General features: G+C 43.9%; 1 protein-coding gene across 2 annotated transcripts in view; it reads right to left on the bottom strand.

Moving 5' to 3' along the window:
- Positions 1–17,090, bottom strand: part of MGA (MAX dimerization protein MGA) — a 124,322-nt gene that overhangs the window by 82,089 nt on the left and 25,143 nt on the right. Inside the window, exons 1-2 of one of the 2 annotated variants that reach the window (XM_068254299.1) lie at positions 11,972–12,173; positions 7,766–9,162 (exon numbers count right to left, since the gene is read on the bottom strand). In XM_068254299.1, the coding sequence (XP_068110400.1) occupies positions 7,766–9,096 (1,331 nt within the window). In that variant the 5' untranslated portion in view covers positions 9,097–9,162; positions 11,972–12,173. Of the gene's footprint in view, positions 1–7,765; positions 9,163–11,971; positions 12,174–17,090 lie in introns of those variants that run through there. The other variant, XM_068254300.1, reaches the window with a different exon arrangement.

The following is a 17,090-nucleotide window of genomic DNA, read 5'->3' as shown; positions in this document are numbered from 1 at the left end:
TTTTATACATACCTGGGGCTTCTTCCAGCCCCCTTCAGGCTTATCAGTCCCTCGCTGTCCACCTCCACCACCTGGATCTTCTGCTATGAGTCCTGGTAATTCAGCCAGTCAGCGCAGTCCGGCCGCATGCCACTTCCACAGCCAGGAGCGTTCTGCACCTGCGCAATAGTGCTGCGCAGATGTAGTACGCTCGCGGCGGAGTGTGTTCATGCACACCACGCCAGACTGACTCAAGTGCCTGGACTAATAGCAGAAGATCCGGGTGGCAGAGGAGGACAGCAAGGGACTTATTAGCCTGCAGGGGGCTGGAGGAAACCCCAGGTATGTATAAAACTTTATTTCATCTGTCTCAGGTTTACTTTGTTACACATACATATGCACGTCCCACAGAGCTGCAGGGAATCCACTAAGAACGTTGTGCACATAGGTGTTGTCTATCACCCATAAACCTGGTTCAGATTGTGCATGAAGAATGTGTAATAGAGGAAGAATCTCCTTATTCCCCTGCAGAGTACCTGCACATCACTCTTACATGTACCCACAGTTACATTGCCTAGGGCCTGATAGATGTTCTTTGTTCTGGTCTTTACCTTTTACAAGTACTCTTACCAAGGACTAGTTTTAGTCTGACTAAAGGGAATAAATATAGCAGTCTCCAAATCCTCACTTCAGTTGTCTTTTAAAATTCCTAAGCGTTGGCAGTTAAGAGACGATTTTCATGTTTCATACTTTCAATCAACGAGATTGTAATATGCAAATTAGAGGAGTCGGAGTCGAGGAGTCGGAGTCGGTGGATTTTTGGACCGACTCCACAGCCCTGGTAAAATACACATCGAAAGTCCCAGAAAAAAAATCTGGATTTAATACAAAAGCAGTGTTTTAAAGGTCAGAAATCTCATTGAATTCAATTGCAGGCCTACACTGCTTTAGGACATCAGGAATCTCCCTCACTCCCTCCCTCCTCCTGGAGGGAGGAGGGTCTCATCTTCCAGGGAATTGTAGTATTTAAAAACGCCAGCTTACATACCGTGGCTGGGAATTGAACCCAGGCTGGGCTGGAAATTGAACCCAGGTCTTAGTGTGCAGTAGGTAACTCATTTAACCACTATACAACCAACCACACTACATGCTGAAGCCAGCCTAGCATGAACCATTACGATCAATCCAAGAGAAAAATTAGTTTGCTTAATCCACAGAATTGTACTATAATCAAAAGCCAGCTTGCATACCATGGCTGGGAATTTAACCCAGGTCTCAGTGTGCGGTAGGTAACTCATTTAACCACTATACCACCAACCACACTACATGCTGAAGCCAGCCTAGCATGTACCATTGTGATATACCCAAGATAAAAATGATCTCTCTCTCTCCCTCTAGGACTTGATCAAACCATCAACGGATACCGGCAGAATTTTACAGGCAATTTCGGAATTCCGCCAGATTGAAAAAGAAATTCTGTTCCGCCCAAACGGAATGACCAATTTCCGCCTAAAATTGCAGAAAATACAATTCCGCGGAAAGCGGTGTGAGTGAGTGAGTGAGTGAGAGTGAGTGCGAGAGTGTGTGTGTGAGTGTGAGAGAGAGAGAGAGAGAGAGAGAGAGAGAGAGAGAGAGAGAGAGAGAGAGAGAGAGAGAGAGAGAGAGAGAGAGAGAGAGAGAGAGAGAGAGAGAGAGAGAGAGAGAGAGAGAGAGAGAGAGAGAGAGAGAGAGATGAATCTACCTGGCTATCTGGGGTTCTCTTCGGACAACTGTTGAACACAGAAGGCAAGGCAATGCCTGGGTGGGCTTGAACCACCAACCTTGCAGTTAACAGCCAAACGCACTAACCAATTGTGCCACACAGACTGTGTACCACAAAGACTGTGCATGCAGTTGCTGTTGCATGATTTTATGGGGATGCATGTGTCTTTTGGAGGGAGGAAGTAAGTCTGCTCCAAGAAGTTTCAGCATGTAGTGTGGTTGGTGGTATAGTGGTTAAATGAGTTACCTACCGCACACTGAGACCTGGGTTCAATTCCCAGCCCAGCCTGGGTTCAATTCCCAGCTACGGTATGTAAGCTGGCTGTTGATATAGTACAATTCTGTGGATTAAGCAAGTTAATTTTTCTCTTGGATTGATCATAATGGTACATGCTAGGCTGGCTTCAGCATGTAGTGTGGTTGGTGGTATAGTGGTTAAATGAATTACCTACCGCACACTGAGACCTGGGTTCAATTCCCAGCCACGGAATGTAAGCTGGCTTTTGAAATACTACAATTCCCTGGAAGATGAGACCCTCCTCCCTCCGGGAGGAGTGAGGGAGTGAGGGAATAGGGAGAGATATAAGGAATAACAATCAGCTAAGACCAAACCTACAAGATCCTAACTAAATTCTCCCTAGCAGAGTCTGACAGCAGCTGTCCCTTAACTAATTACTGGAGGCAGACGAGTGAGTAAAACGACTGCAGAACCTTGCCTTTCATAAGGGGGGTGGGGCTCCAACAGTGAGTGCAGTTTGATTGGTGACAATGTGCCTGCTGACTGTGATGTAGATGGTCAAAGTTCTGTTCAGTAGAGCATTATGGGGCGAATCAAACTTCTGCAAAAGTTCACCTTCGCCGGCGAACGCGAACCACCTAAAACTCGCCTGGAACCGTTCGCGGGCGAACCGTTCGGGATATCTCTATATGACATTAAACACCTACCCTGCTTTTAGTTTAATTCTTATCTGTTTAATTAGTCTGTTATCTGTGATAAGAATCCCCGACTGAGCTTTCTGTCTAGGTTTGACCTGGAAACATTATAGCCGAGTCACTCTTCTGTGGAGTCTTTTCAAGCCAAAGATTGCCCCCTCCTGGCTCAGCTTTGCATACTGAGAGCTCTGATGACATGGAAGGGGCTGCTTCTGCTGAGAGAGAAGCTCTGAAACAGACAAGTGTGGCTGCAATATGATCTGTGTGCTCTCTACATAGATAATGATGATGACTGCAGTTTCATTCCTTCATGGCCCGGCAGCGAAACTGAAACTAGCTGGCGGCGGGAGAACGGCGACTCGGGAAGGACAGGACGGCTGCTGGGGGCTTAAGGAGCCCCTGGTAAGTGAAACCGTGTGCTTAAATTGTATTTACAGTTCCGCTTTAAAGCAAACAGGGATGTTTTCAGAGCTTGTTCATAGGTAAAAAGACGAGCAGGGAGTGACAGTTGGGATAACCTAAATAGCGAAATCTAGCAGGGGAACTGGAATATTCTATTACAAAAATATAAACAATCCTATACAATAAAACACAAGTGTCCCTGCGTCTGTCCCTGTGTCAGTGCTTTGCGCTACTGTGCATGTCAAGCACTGACTGCCTTTGGGACAGGACAGAGGGCAGGCGGGCCGGCCGAGCGGGCGGACGTGTGCACACTGACAGGAGGCGGTGGCAGCGTGAAGGAACCTCGAGCCCGTTTTTAAATGGGCTTAGGTCAACTAGTGTTAAATAACAAAGAGGCTGTTGTGGCAGCAGAGCATTAATAGCGAATAAACAAGTCATATTGTTTCTAGTACAGAAATAAAAAACATTGGTTATCTATACAAAAGAGCTTCTCTGTGCTCTGGGAAGCAATTTGGGATGGCAACAGTTTTCTAGAACACTAATGCTGGGCATACACGGCTCGTTTATGTGTCGTCATCGTCCCCGCGGCCGCCCGGATCGATTCCCGCTCGTCCCCGCGGGCGCTTCCTTACCTTCTGTTCATTTTTTCCGGCGGGGTATCGGACACGTCGGATATTATCAATCGAGCCATCAGCTGCTCGACCGATAAAAAAAAAAAAACACGCCCAGCATGTATGCCCAGCATTATACATCAAAGAAACAGTGACAGATAAGGTTTTTACTGCTTGAAGTTCAAAGGTTCATTAGCTCTGCAAACCACACTCTGTATTAACTACTTCGGCCTCCAGGACGTACTAGCTACGCCCAGGAGGCAATGTGCGCTCCCGCGGCCGATCGCGCGCTCCCATGGCCGATCACGTGCTCCGTTAGCCAGGCAATCAGTGAATCGGGCTATGGTGCCCGATCACAGATTCCTCTCCCCCGCAGAAAAAGCGACTGCTTCTCTCAGAAGCTTCGCTTTTTCTGGCTGTTGCATGGGGATTTGTCTCTCTAAGCGTACGTTACGCTTAGAGTGACGTCATGTAAAAACTCATGCCCGTCATCTTGTGGCCAAAAAGTAAAACTACAACTAAAAGTGAAAAAATTAAAAAAAAAGTCACACATTTACATTATAAAAATACTGTTTACATCCCACCCTCCCAAAAATATTCACATAAAATGTTTATTATATAAAAAAACAAAAAAAAAAAAAAACATTGCAATAAAAAAAAAATGTAAATATTTACCTGAGGGTCTAAACTTTTTAAATATCAATGTAAAGATCATATTTCTATATTTTTTTTTTTATTTTAAACTTGTAAATAGCGATAGATGCAAATCAGAAAAAATGCACCTTTATTTCCAAATAAAATATTGTCGCCATACATTGTGATAGGGACATAATTTTAACTGTGTAATACCCGGGACATACGGGCAAATACAAGACGTGAGTTTTAATTATGGAGGCATGTATTTGAAAACTATAATGGCTGAAAACTAAGAAATAATGATTTTTTTCCGTTTTTTTCTTATTCTTCCTGTTAAAATGCATTTACAGTAAAGTGGCTTTTAGCAAAATGTACCACCCAAAGAAAGCCTAATTGGTGGCGGTAAAAACAAGATGTAGATCAGTTCATTGTGATAAGTAGTGATAAAGTTATCGGCTAATAAATGGGAGGTGAACATTGCTCGCATGCATAAAGTGAAAACGACTGAAGGCTGAAGTGGTTAAAATCTGTAACGCTGGGAATACACCATGCGGTTTTTAGACAGATAGATGGTTCAATAGATAATTTCCAACATGTACAGTCTCACTTTCGATCTTTTTATCACTCGATTTCTGATAGAAGTGAATGGAAATTGATAAGAAAAGATAAGAGAATCGACCGGGAAAACAAACCGAAACACGATCAAACGGTAAATCAACCGCAAAAAAACGCATGGTGTATTCCCAGCATTAAACAGAGCAGACTGCAAATATCACAGAATGATGCAATGATGTTAAAAAAAAAAAAAAAAAAATTTATATAATATACATAGGGGACAATGGCAGGGAATCGAGCGGAAGATAAGCGGCGCCGGCGGGGAATCGAATCCGGCGCACGAGTGGGGATGCGGCGGGCACGCGCGGAAGAGGCGATCCGGCGGCTAATCGAGCTGCCGGATCGCAGCCTCATCCACCCGTGTAGATGAGGCTTAAGGTTTTAGATCTGGTCTAAAACATTTTGTAATTAGCTTGGTAAAGCAGTGAAAATTATCAAAAGATGCAATTCACAAAGGCAAAAACAAGGAGTAACCACGCCCACTTTTTCTGACTGAGATTAGACCAGCTGATTTCTGTCAGTCATAGATACTCGTTTGTGAATTGCATCTTCTCCCCTGCTTTACCGACCTAATTACCAAACTTTTAGATAAGGTCTAAAACACTTGGTAATTATTAGTGAATTCCCTTTTGATGCAACTGATTTACACCAAACCATCAGTAGACTAAAAACCATCAGTAGACTGGACTAAACTGCTTAGTGAATTGAGGCCATTGTATCATAACTTTTTATTTGCTTCAGTGTCACGAAGTTATACAAGTTGCTTAGAGTCTTCTGTATAAAGTCAGGGAAGTCAAGCCTCACTCCAATTTAAGATAAACAAGTAATATTGTATACAAGTGCGGATAAGCTCTACCGCACATATGCTGATCCCCCCACTTTTGGCTTAAAAAAATAGGCCAAAAGCCGTAACCCACCAACTAGAATCCCATACTCTTAGTTTGGTTTTAAAGCAAACCTAGTCTTTTTTTTTTTAATTTAACATTATATTTTTGTTAATTGGTTACTTACAATGTTTTCCGCTGAATTTCCACGAATGTGCGTTCCCCCCTGAACCACTCCCCCCCCCCCCCATTCGGTTGGTGAAGCGCTTACCAGGAAGAGGCAGAGCTGCTTTCTGTCTCATAGTAGTCAATCGTGGCCATCTCTGCCCCTTCATTTACATAACACCCACCCTGCTCAGATCTATCCTTGGAGCAGGGCGGAGCATGCAGGTGTATGTGCGCTTGTCTGCCAATTGAAGCCAGGTCCCGGACTTCTCACCCACTCGGGGGGCAAGGGGGCAGGGACCCCAGTGCACAGTTTTGTTGCTTCTCCGGATTATCTTTTATACTTTTATTTGTCCCTTAAAGAGACTCCGTAACAAAAATTGCATCCTGTTTTTTATCATCCAAGTTCCAAAAGCTATTCTAATGTGTTCTGGCTTACTGCAGCACTTTCTACTATCACAGTCTCTGTAATAAATCAATGTATCTTTCCATTGTCAGACTTGTCAGCCTGTATCTGGAAGGCTGCAAAGTTCTTCAGTGTTGTGGTTCTGCTATGAACTCACCCTTTCTGGCCCCTCTATGCACACTGCCTGTGTATTATTTAGATTAGAGCAGCTTCTCTCTTCTCTCTTATCTTTTACAAGCTGGATAAATCATCCTCTGAGCTGGCTGGGCTTTCACATACTGAAGAATTACAGACAAGGGCAAAGCTGTTTGCAAGAAGAAAAGAGCAGCCTGAAACTTCAGTGCATGGGGGAAAGAAACACACAAATGATCTCTTGAGATTCAAAAGGAAGGGTGTATACAGCCTGCTTGTGTATGGATGTATTTTCTATGTGTGGACATACTGTACATCAACCTACTTCCTGTTTTGGTGGCCATTTTGTTTGTTTATAAACAAACTTTTTAAAACTGTTTTTAACCACTTTTAATGCGGCGAGGAGCGGCGAAATTGTGACAGAGGGCAATAGGAGATGTCCCCTAACGCACTGGTATGTTTACTTTTGTGCAATTTTAACAATACAGATTCTCTTTAAGAATGCCCGGTCTCAACTTCCTGTTCAGTACTGCTTAATATGTTTCTATATTCTTCAGTTTCTACAAATTCTTCCCACTTCTTCCAGGTCTGTTTTAACTGCCTTTCCCCTCCTATTTTTCTGGACTAGTTGTTCCATATTAAATATAGGAGTTACCTCTCTCAACCATTCACCTACCGTTGGGGTGTGGGTAGTCTTCCAGTAACCATTTATTTTCAATAAAAATATTTCAGAATGCTACTGAAATGTTCCAATTTTTTTCCAAATGTTCAGGTTTCCAAAGATTAAATTGAATTGAAAATAAAACTAAGGTGGCTATACCCAGGGCTTCTCCCATTCAGTTCCGATAAACTTCGTGGCCACTCAGCATTCCCAGACACCTCTTTGTTGTGGTGCCTTCCTCCCACTGAAAACTCTGACTGGGCTCAGTCGCGACAACTACCGAAAAGGCTTTTCACAGCAGCCATGGGCGGGAGCGTTCTGGACATGCAGTTTGGAAACAATTGTAACACTGAATGCCCAGGGCTCTACTGGCCAAGGCTGCTGTGCACAGCCATTCAGTAACATACAGGAAGAGAGTGCGAGTAGGCAGAGCATTCGTATTTCTGAAAACTAAACAGGAGCACAGCACAGAGAGGGCGCGGCAGCAATGGAAGCTGAGGGGCCACAGAGATTATGAGGGACTGGAAGATGCCCCAAGTATGGTCATGGTTTTAGTTTCACTTCATGTGTGCTATAAAGTTTGGCTAAAATAAAATTAAAGAGGCACGTAAAAAAATAAACATAAATATGAGCATTTTACCTGACATGATGATCAGGCTTTGGATCCAATTCCTCTGGTACACGCTGAGCAGGCTTTGGACTTAATTCCTCAGGTGCATGATGATCAGGCTTCGGACTTAATGCCTCTGGTGCATGAGGAGCAGGCTTTGGACTAGACTCTTCTGGTGCATGATGATCGCGCTTCGGACTTAACTCCTCTGGTGCATGATCGAGCTTTGGATGCAATTCTTCTGGTTCATGATGATCAGGCTTTGGATGCAATTCCTCTGGGTCATGATGATCAGGCTTTGGATGCAATTCCTCTGGTTCATGATGATCAGGCTTTGGACTTAACTCCTCTGGTGCAATGGACTCTGGATTCAGCGCACTAATTAATTCTCGTTCTACATTGAAAGATTCATTCTCTGTGTCACCATCAGATTGCTCAAACGCCGCAAAAGGCTCCTTCAACTTTCCTACACTTTCCGGATCATCACTTTCTCCTGTTTTTCCATCTGAAGAGTCTTTTTCATTACCTGAATCCTTAGGTTTGCCTTCTTTAAAAGGCTTCCCCATTACGGTCCCATCCCGAAAACCTTTGGCAAACGGATTGCAGTCAATCTTCAGTTGGGTAATCTGAAGGTTCTGATAGGCGGTTACAGCAAAAAATTCTGTCTGTGGAAAGGAGAAGGTGTGAACACCAGGACCATTGAGCTGAATTACTTCGGTGGCCTTGTCTGCAGGTATCACATGTAGCCTCGGTAAATAGCGGTGCATGGAGTGAAGAATGATGTGTCCTTCTTGGTCCAAAGTATTATTGGTTAGCTTCAGTTTATAGAAAGAAATGGGCTGATGCATCCAATACTGTCCTGTGGATGGAGACTCGGGATGAAGAAACACCCGACCCAAAACATGCGGCTCAGCATTCCCTCCTGGCTCCCACCATTTGCCGTTCCACTTGTATTTATATGGGGCCAGCGGAGTGATGTCCATACCAAGGATGTATTTCTGACAAGGCTCCAAGCCGGATATCCAGTACCGACAATAAGGAAACATTCGTCTCCCTTGCTTTGTTAATACCATCTCAGTGCTACAGCGGTAAAATTCATTCCACATGTTATTGTTATCCAGCGTTACAGTAATTTTACCAGACGTGCATTCAGCTGAAAGGAAGGTGTTCGATTTTGAGTCACTATTTCCAGACTGGACAACTGGTGCAACGGCCGAAACATCCCGGTTAGCTACAAGGATGGTCTCTTCCTTTTGGTTCTCGCCCTGTGGTTGGTGGAGGATGTAAAAATAAGCAGGGGTTGTTGATGGAGGTTTACTCCCACCATCTGGCGGCCCGTTCAGAACCGTATTTTCCTCCATAATTTTTTGTCAGAAATATTTATGGATCACTCTGCAGGTTGTAAACATTGCTGAAGGTTCATCTTCCTGTAAGAGTAAACATAAGAAAACATCAGCTAGTTAAAAAAAATTAAAATAAAAAACTGGATCAATTTGATAAGGAGCATGTATCACATTATTGCAAATAGCAAATAATTCTATCTTACGTAGGATGTTTCTATGCAATTCAGCATATTGCAAAGTCACATTGTTGCACTCTCCATCTCACGGCAGCATCCACAATGCTGCATATTGGCCATGAACCACCAGACATCTCCCATCCCATAAGAGCTTTCAAATCAGTACATAAACCTTTCAACTCCCACTCAGTTTTACGCCTAATGCTATATGAAAAGGATATCTGCTTAAAGGGAACCTGAAATGAGAGGAATACGGAGACTGACATCTTCATTCCTTTGTAAACAATGACAGTTACCTGGCTGTCATGCAAAGATTTAGATATTTTTGAGTTACACACCTTTGTAGACTTACACCAGAGTCAAAGCATCTGACTTCTGTAAGGGCACGTTTCCACTTGAGCGGAAACCGCCACGAATTCGCAGAGTTTCCCTGCAGGCGAATAGTGCATGGAAACTCTGCCATAGGGTGCAATGGTAACGCCGGCCGAATCGCTACCGATAGCGATTCGGCCGGCTTTTCCATCCGAATGGGCACGGGAGGCTGCGGATCCCATAGCCGTGCATGGCACGGCTGATGGGATTCGTCTGATTTACCCGCAGACCCGGAAGAGCCGGCTCGCGTCTTGCAGACGCGCGCCGCTCAAGTGGAATCGCGCCCTAAGGCCTGGCAGATCTCTCACCTTCCTTCAGTCTCTATGCCCCAATCAGACACCATGATTTCCACCTTTAGACAAGGTTATGCACAAACAATATCAGGTACAAGGGATGAGACAATAGAGCAGTCTAAACTAGCTAAGGTCCGTCCACGCAGTAATCAGAAGAATAGTCAGGTACTCAGGCAAGGTAACAGACAGGAGATACAGAGATTCACCTAGCAGCTAGCTCTAGCGACTAAACGCTACCACAGGCAACTAACAGGTCTGACAGCTTGGATTAAATAAATACTAACATTAGCCAATGAGAAGAAGCCCCCAAAAGTGATAGACTCAGAGCAGATCACTTCCTGGTTAGCGATGGCACTGCAGTGCGTACACCGAGGATCTTACACACCCACATCGCTTGGCGTCACTCGATCACCTGTGCCGGTTGCCGGAAGCAGCAGACTCGTCGCTGGAACCAGGATGAGGTGAGATTGTGTCAACTGGATGTTCATTCTGGGCCTTTTGTAAAGGCTGGGAAGGATGTGGGAAGCGTAATTTTTTTTTTTCTAAAAAAGGATTGACTATAAGAAGTTTTGAATCAGAATGATACCATTTTGTGGCTAACTTAGAAGAAAATCAGTAAGCTTTCGGCTATGAAGCCTTCGTCAGACGTATACACTGTATAATGTACTGATAAGCTTATATACACTGGACATACAAATAAGAAAACATCAGCCCTTAAAAAAAATAAAATAATAAAAGCGGATCAACTGAAGAGGAGCATTTATCACATTACTGCTAAAAGCAAATAATTCTATCTTATATAGGATGTTTCGGTACGATTCAACACATAGTCTGACAAAGGCTTCAAAGCCGAAAGCTTACTGCTTTTCTTCTAAGTTAGCCAATAAATGGTACCATCCCGATTCACAACGTCTTGCTTTTACTGATGGCTGACACGGTACAAAACTCTACTGTAAGAAAGAACATAGAGAAACATGTGACCGATTTGATCACGTGACATATTTGTGAGTTTCTATTTGCTGGTTAGTCCCTTGCATGGCAAGAGGATCCGATCAGTCAATCTTTGAAGAAACCCTCGGCCATATGCAATTCACTTTTTCACCTGAGTTTTCTCCTAGGAGATACTTTTTCATCTTCAATTTAAAATAACTTTCTAGCACTTTTCAACTAAAAAAAAAAAAAGTACCAAAAAGTAGGTGAGAAAGTACTATTAAAATTATTTTGAGTATTTTTTTGCTTACTGGTGGCTTAAAAGGTCCCTGCCAGGTCCAGTGACTTTATAGAACAAGTATCCCTGCATTTTGATTGGCCCAATAGGCTGCCAATCACTTGACAGGCAGACTATTGGGCCGGAGTACGGGGATCTCATCCTACAAAGTGAATCAGCCCCCAAGTCACCTAGCTAATTGTACAAGCTGTTAGTCAGTATTTCTCCTGTCTGGCTCTCGGGGAAATTGCTGATGTTGCTGAAACCCAAGAGAAGCTGAAGACGTGTCTGACACTTCCGCTGCCTGGCGGATGAACTGTATACACATCAACATGACCAAACTGTCCCAGTTTGAAACATATTGTGTGGCTCTCCCAGAATTATATTTTAATATATGCGGCATTTATGGCTCTCTCAGACAAAAAGGTTCCTGACCCCTGCTTTAAAACATCCCACCTAGTAGAGTAAGAACATCTCAAGCATAACTGTACAGTCAGATGTAACCTGGCAGTCCTTCTGAATGGATTTTCTTGCTTTTGCATACTATAATTGCTACATAGTGTCCTTACAGGGTCAGATGCAGGTGACACTCTACAAGCAGGCAGGGATTTGCCAGACCCCCAGCACAGAGGGCATTGCCAGTCACGTTACCAGTCCCTCCCTAACACTCTGACAACGGGGCACCCAGTGCAGAATGCTGCAGATCCCATCAGCCCCGGCAACACGAAGAGCAGACAACCCCCCGCCCGACAGCCATCCCTCCGTCCAGCGGAGATCACACAGCGCCGCGCATTCTGCACGTTCACAGCTCTATAATCATCATCACGGCTAGGTGTGCCACTTACACTGCTCGCCGCAGGCTGCGCATACAGCTGATCTTTCCCTCCATATTAGCGCACAGCACCGGAAGCCCCGGTCGCGGGGACGCGCTCTGCAAAGAGGAGCGCTCGCTCCGGCCGGATGGTTACCCGCCTCGCGGGACACGTGTCTTCATTTTGTTTTTTTATTTATACCGAAGCAGTTCGACACTTCTTCGAAGCACTCAGGACGACGTCACCCGCGCAGGCGCAGTGCAGCTTGCTGACGTCAGCCACGGGGCATCGCCAGCAGGAAGAGCGCGGGGCTGCAGTCACGTGCTGCACACAAGTCTGAGGGATGGGGAGGCGGAGCTTATTGTGCCGTCGCACCTCGGCTTACGGCCTAGAAAGCCTGACGATGGCAAAGCCATTATTCATTTCACTGGCGAGCCTGACACGCGGGGATTCTATACACCGTTACCAATGGCAACAATTATCAAGCGCCATATTATTACATACCACGGTCATTAGCTCCCGGCAAGTCATACAGCCCGATCAATAACTGGGAACAGCAGTGGCAGCAGCGTATGCGGGCGTACAGCGCCATCTGCTATACAAGAATGACTTCAGCATTTACCATAATGTATAATTCAACAACTGATCATCAATCAGTCGTTTATCTGATCACAGAACAATATGACCATTTTATCATCTGTTCTTCAAACAGAAGCGAGTACTGGCAAGTGTGTGCTATGCCCCAATTCCAGGAGAACTGTTACCTCTGGGTAGAGCACATATTCACACTGGGGAGCCTTCCTAGGGATTGAATCGCTGCCTGGCGATCACTAGCATTTTGGAAAGTGCTAGTGTAATGTATAATATAGGGCAAACGATCACCACTGATTTGCGGAAATTGTAGTTAATTTTTAAAATTGTGCAAAAATTGCATTTGTGTACAGAGGCTCTTTTCCACTATGAAACACCATCGCGTTTAAATCAAATTTCCATTGATGCGATTTGAGCTACTATACGTAGAGCTCAGCTGCAAACAAAACGCGGCAGGACGATTGCGCTTAGGCCAAAATCGCAACGCAATCGGATCACACTAATGGAAATGGCCGCTGCTGTTATTAGTTTGAGGCTACTTTCATATTAGGACATTGCGGTTTGATGCGACGTTAAAGTCGCACCGCAAAGTAACAGCAATGCGGCCAAAAAGTTGCAATGCAGCGTTACAACCGCATACAGCATATTCAGTAGAAAATACAGGCAATGAAGAGTATGTCGACAAGAGTTACTGAACATCATGTGCAAACAGTCTAACGCAGCTGAAACGTGTATAACGCATAGCATGCAGCACTTTCATTTAACGGGCAGCGTTAAGACAACAACGCAATGTGTGCGCTGTGAACAGGCCATTGATTTTTCATTGCTGTGAGTTATTCTGCGTTACATGTTTTAACGTGCAACTTCAACGTCGCACTGTGAAAGAGCCCTTAATGTACCCTGCATTTTGCGATCCGTTAGCAATCAGAATCAGATTGCAAAACGCAGGGTAGTGGAAAAGGGCCCTTTTCCACTACCCTACTCAGTATAAGGTTTTCTTTTTCTGTACACGAATGCAATTTTTTTTTATACGTTTAAACACGTTGCTATGCTTTGCGGTTTAATGTTTTTTTTTTCCTCCATAGCCATTTTTCAGTGTATAGTGTGAAATAGGCCATAAGGAAACATGGACACTGGACTGTACACTGTTACAACTGAAAGCAACTGACATAGGCCTCAATTCACTAAGATCATGCTAGAGATAATAAGGCAAGAGAAAAACTTACCTCCACACGTGAGAGAGTTATCTTACCTCTTCATTCCTTAAGTTACCTCTCCTGTAGTTAATTTACCTCCTCTGTAGTTAATTTATCTCCTCTGTAGTTATTTTCACATGCAGCTAATTAACAGCCTGTATTTAACTCTGGAGTTATTTTAAGGATTGGAGAGTTAATTTAAAGACAGAAGAGTTAACTTTAGACTTGCCTGAGGTAAAATGTTTCCTGAATACTACATGCCTTATCACCATGGTAACAACTCTAGAGTTATTAAAGACAGGAGATGAGCTTAGTGAATTGAGGCCAAAGTGTGAAAGGACAACTGATTTTTGAAGTAATGTTCATGTTTCCCAATAGTTCAGTTCACACTATACACATTATAAAGAAAATCCAAGGTGGGCAGATGGAGGGCAAATGGGATACAGACCAGTGGTCTCCCCAGGCTCTTTTAACCGGGTGCACCACCCGGCTAGTTTTGGTAAGCACCTGGCTGTCATTGACTTACCTCCTCCTATGCTGAAAGCATAGTTGCTCACAGAAGCACCGGCCCTTCATTCTCTCATCACGCCCCACCCGGCTACTATTTCATGCCACTCAGCTAGAAGAAAAATGTTTAAGGAAGGACACTGCAGAGGCATGTTCTCTGCCTCCTGACATGCCTCTATGTCCCCCAGACGCCGCTCTCTGATTTATTACAATGCAATGCCATGGAATATTAAAACACATCAGGTTTTCAGCGTATAGTGTAAGGCCTGGTTCACATTAGCGCTAAAAAATGGGTCTGTTACCGGATCAGAAGGGAACGGATGCGAATGGATCCAATGTTAACCTATGGATCCGTTCACATCCGTCCAAAACGGATCTGTTCTGCACGACCTGCGGAATCCACAAGTTTCCTACTTCTACTATTTTTCTGAACCGTTGAGCCCAGCTGAACGGAAGCTGAAGCACTGCACTGGAGGCAATGAGAAAACGGAACGTTTCTTCACACTAGTTCTAAGGAGCAGAATTCACTTTGGAGGTGGGGGTTTGGGGGATATGGGGAAACGGAGCGGAAGGCAAACAGAGTGAAACCAGTTCCCATCGACCGGTACAATTGGATCTGTTTGCCACTAACGCAAGTGGAAACCGGGCCTAAAAGAGGCCTAAGGCCATGTTCACATTATAAATCGCCAGCGCACTAGCTGATCGCTTTTCCCCACGCCTTTAGAGCGATTTGCGCTTTGTTAAGCGCTTTTATAAGCACTTTTGTCTGGCAATTTTTTTTTTGTTCCTGAAGACAATCGGGAAGTGAATTCATTGACCTGGAACTGAATAAATACAATGTATTTATTCATAAAAGCACTGGGGAAATTGCTTTTTCAAGCACTTTGCGTTTTCCCTATACTTTGTATTGAAGCGCAAACGCTCAGGAAATGGTGCAGGAGCCACTTTTGTGATTGGAAAGAAATCTCAACGCTCAAGTGAGAACTCTCTCATAGAAAATCATTGCACTAGCGCTTTTAAAGAGATTTTAGAAATCGCCAGCGTTTCAAGCCCTAACAGTTTCTATTCCTGGGACCTCCATGGGTCACTGTTTATAATATATGAACTCTGCTGGTCCCAGAAACAACAATAAACGTGGGTGGCGGTTATAAGTGGGGACATTTTTCCAATGAAAATAATAGTATAATAATAGCCAATGCTCCTTTTCAGAAATGCCCATTATACTGGGTGTTACACATTAGACCCGTGTTTAATCTCTTCCCAAAATGGAATAAGGCTATGTTCACGTTATAAATCACCAGCGCTATTGCAAGCGCTGAGTGATTTTTTGCGTTTTTTTTAATCACCTTTCCCTGCGCTTTTTAATCGGTTTTCTAAGCGCTTTTGCAAAGCAATGATTTTTTTCACTTTCTGACATCAGTCAGGACATCAGTCAGGAAGTGAACTCTGTCACCCGGAAATGAATAAATACAATGTATTTATTAGTAGAAGCGCCCAAAAAATTTCTATACAGGCCTGGTGCACACCAAAAACCGCTAGCAGATCCGCAAAATGCTAGCAGATTTTGAAACGCTTTTTCTTCTTTTTCTGTAGCATTTCAGCTAGCATTTTGCGGTTTTGTGAAGCGTTTTTGGTGTAGTAGATTTCATGTATTGTTACAGTAAAGCTGTTACTGAACAGCTACTGTAACAAAAAATGCCTGGCAAACCGCTCTGAAGTGCCGTTTTTCAGAGCGGTTTGCATTTTTCCTATACTTAACATTGAGGCAGAAACGCATCCGCAATCCAAAATCTGCAGCAGCCCGGGAGTATGCGTTTCTGCAAAACGCCTCCCGCTCTGGTGTGCACCAGCCCATCCATTGAAATACATTACCCTAGTGGATCCGCACCCGCAAGCGGATCGCAAACCGCAGCCGAACCGCTCTGGTGTGCACTAGGCCACAAAGCACTTTTTCAGGCGTTTTGCGATTTCCCTATACTCTCCATTGAGCTAAAAACATTAAAAAAAAAATAATGATAAGGCAGCGCTTTTAAAAGTGGATCGCAATCGCTCATATGTGAACACTCATAGGGAATTGTTGCACAAGCGCTTTTAGGGCAATTTCTAAAATCACCAGCGCTTAAAAAAATATGCAAATGCTCATAGTGTGAAAGAGCCGTATAGGTCGAAAAAGACTGCAGGTCAAACATTCTCTCAAAATTACCATCCATTTTCAGTCTGTTTTCTACTTGACTTTACACGCATCACTGCACACAAGAGGAACTAAGCTACGAAACAGCTTTGAATATATTGCACCACAGCACTGTACATGAAACGTACAAGGTATACGATTTGCATTTGCAAGATGGCAATAACCTGAATTTGATACAGGAACCCATTTATCATAAATGTTCAACAGTGGCAGTGTCCAATACAGTAAACCGTGATAATCAGTCGTTTTTATGATCACAGAGCAATTGACCATTATATAAGCAAGTAGTGGCAACAGAAGCAAGTAGTGGCAAGTGTGTGCAATGCCAAAAGTGGATCTGAACTCTTGCACAAGAACAGAAAGAAAAAAAGAGAAATGCACCCTGTATGTATTTAGAGAGTTTAGCCAGTCTAATTCCCCCTCATCTGTGTCTAATCACAAGTTGTAATGTGATCTCTGCCCTGGGTCACCAGACTGCCACAGCAGATAAGCTTATTTGAAAGCACAGGATGTTAACAATATGTCTGTTTCCATGAAAGCAGGAAGTAGAAACAGTGCAGATTTATTGCAGGATTATTATCAGCTGTAACAAAAATGTTTTTCTTTAAAAGTTATTATGTTGCTGCTTATCTTTTAGAGCAGAGAGGAAGTTCTGAGTTCAGGTCCG

This window comes from Hyperolius riggenbachi, chromosome 9, assembly GCF_040937935.1.
Source record: "Hyperolius riggenbachi isolate aHypRig1 chromosome 9, aHypRig1.pri, whole genome shotgun sequence".
NCBI lineage: Eukaryota > Metazoa > Chordata > Amphibia > Anura > Hyperoliidae > Hyperolius > Hyperolius riggenbachi.
The sequence above is the reverse complement of the archived record's forward strand: the minus strand, read 5'-3'. Positions and strand labels throughout refer to the sequence as shown.